This window comes from Sceloporus undulatus, unplaced genomic scaffold, assembly GCF_019175285.1.
Source record: "Sceloporus undulatus isolate JIND9_A2432 ecotype Alabama unplaced genomic scaffold, SceUnd_v1.1 scaffold_33995, whole genome shotgun sequence".
Lineage (NCBI taxonomy): Eukaryota > Metazoa > Chordata > Lepidosauria > Squamata > Phrynosomatidae > Sceloporus > Sceloporus undulatus.
Window position 1 is genome coordinate 1 of NW_024836907.1, and position 1,218 is coordinate 1,218.

General features: G+C 48.6%; 1 protein-coding gene across 1 annotated transcript; it reads right to left on the reverse strand.

The window, feature by feature from the left end:
- Nucleotides 1-6: 6 nt before the first annotated feature.
- LOC121918776 (glycerol-3-phosphate phosphatase-like) lies at nucleotides 7-1,215 on the reverse strand (the record flags this gene model as incomplete). Its single annotated transcript, XM_042444765.1, has 1 exon — nucleotides 7-1,215. A coding segment is annotated over one exon (465 nt), but the record flags the coding sequence as incomplete, so codon positions are not given.
- Between the last annotated feature and the right edge of the window lie 3 nt (nucleotides 1,216-1,218).

Here is a 1,218-nt window from a genome sequence, read left to right on the forward strand (position 1 = left end):
TCCATCCCTCCTGGCCAATAAAACTTGTTTTCGATATATTATATTTCACTTTTAAAATAGACATCTGAAGCTCTTTACGTCAATATATTTATACATATACATTCACCTACTATCTTAGAGAAATACGTGAAACGCAATGCAATCGTCCATATTTTGCATACTGAGCAAGTGCAAATGGCAGAGTGAGGAGAGGGCCACAACAACACTACCTGACACACAACATGACTCCTTTTTCCCTGACATCGCCTCAGGATCAGGCTATCTAGAGCTGGGACCTGAGAAAGCATTAAAACCAAGGTTAAAGTTAAGCTCCGAGGACCAGAACAGAACGCTTGCCCTCAAACTGTGCATTTCCCTGAATTTCCAAAGAATGGGCTAAACGAACGAAGCGAGAGAGAGGCCACAGTGCCAGGTATTAACAGAAGCCTGCCCTAGATGCCCTTCGGCCCGGCTGAGCAAGACTCTACCCTGATTCCTTGGCACTGCAGACACTCTTAAGACATACTCTGATACTTGCACAACATCTGAAAACTGACTGAAACAACACACTTCCCTCTTTAGTTTCAAAGTGCATTCTTAAAAGGAATTTGTAAACAGAGAACTCGAATTAAAAGTTACGCACGGGAAAACATCTTAACTTGCAAGGAGCAGCTGTGTGCACTGCAGCAGGCAGAGGTGATACTACCAGCCTCAGGCCATTTGAGGGTGGAGGGGGAAATACCTTTACAATCTGGAATCATTTCCCTTTTCCTAATCCTGGAGGGCAGGAAGGAGGTCAGCTATGCTATCGACATAGTAGTCAGGGACTAGCTTTCTCCGCTCGGGACAGTTGCTCCCTAAGTGGCCTTGCACTTCTTCCAGGGTGGTGACCCCCGTCAGGGTCAGGAGCGTGGTCAGGCCGCAGTTGTTGCCCATCAGGATGTCTGTGTCCAGGCGGTCGCCAACCATGATTGTGCGCGCAGGGTCGATCTTGAACTCGTTCGCCACACACTCAAAGATGTAGCGGCTGGGCTTGCCCACGATGAAGGCTTCCCGCTCGGCTGCCGTCTCCACCGCTTTGACAAGACACCCAGTGCCTACGGAAAGAAAGAAAGAAAGACTAAGCAACCAGGAGGACAAGCCATGAGACAGAAACAGAAAGGAGGAACCAGGCGAGCGCAGAATGCTCTCCAGACCCAGCCAAAGCCTTTTGAAAGGTATGGGCCTTGGGCCAATTTC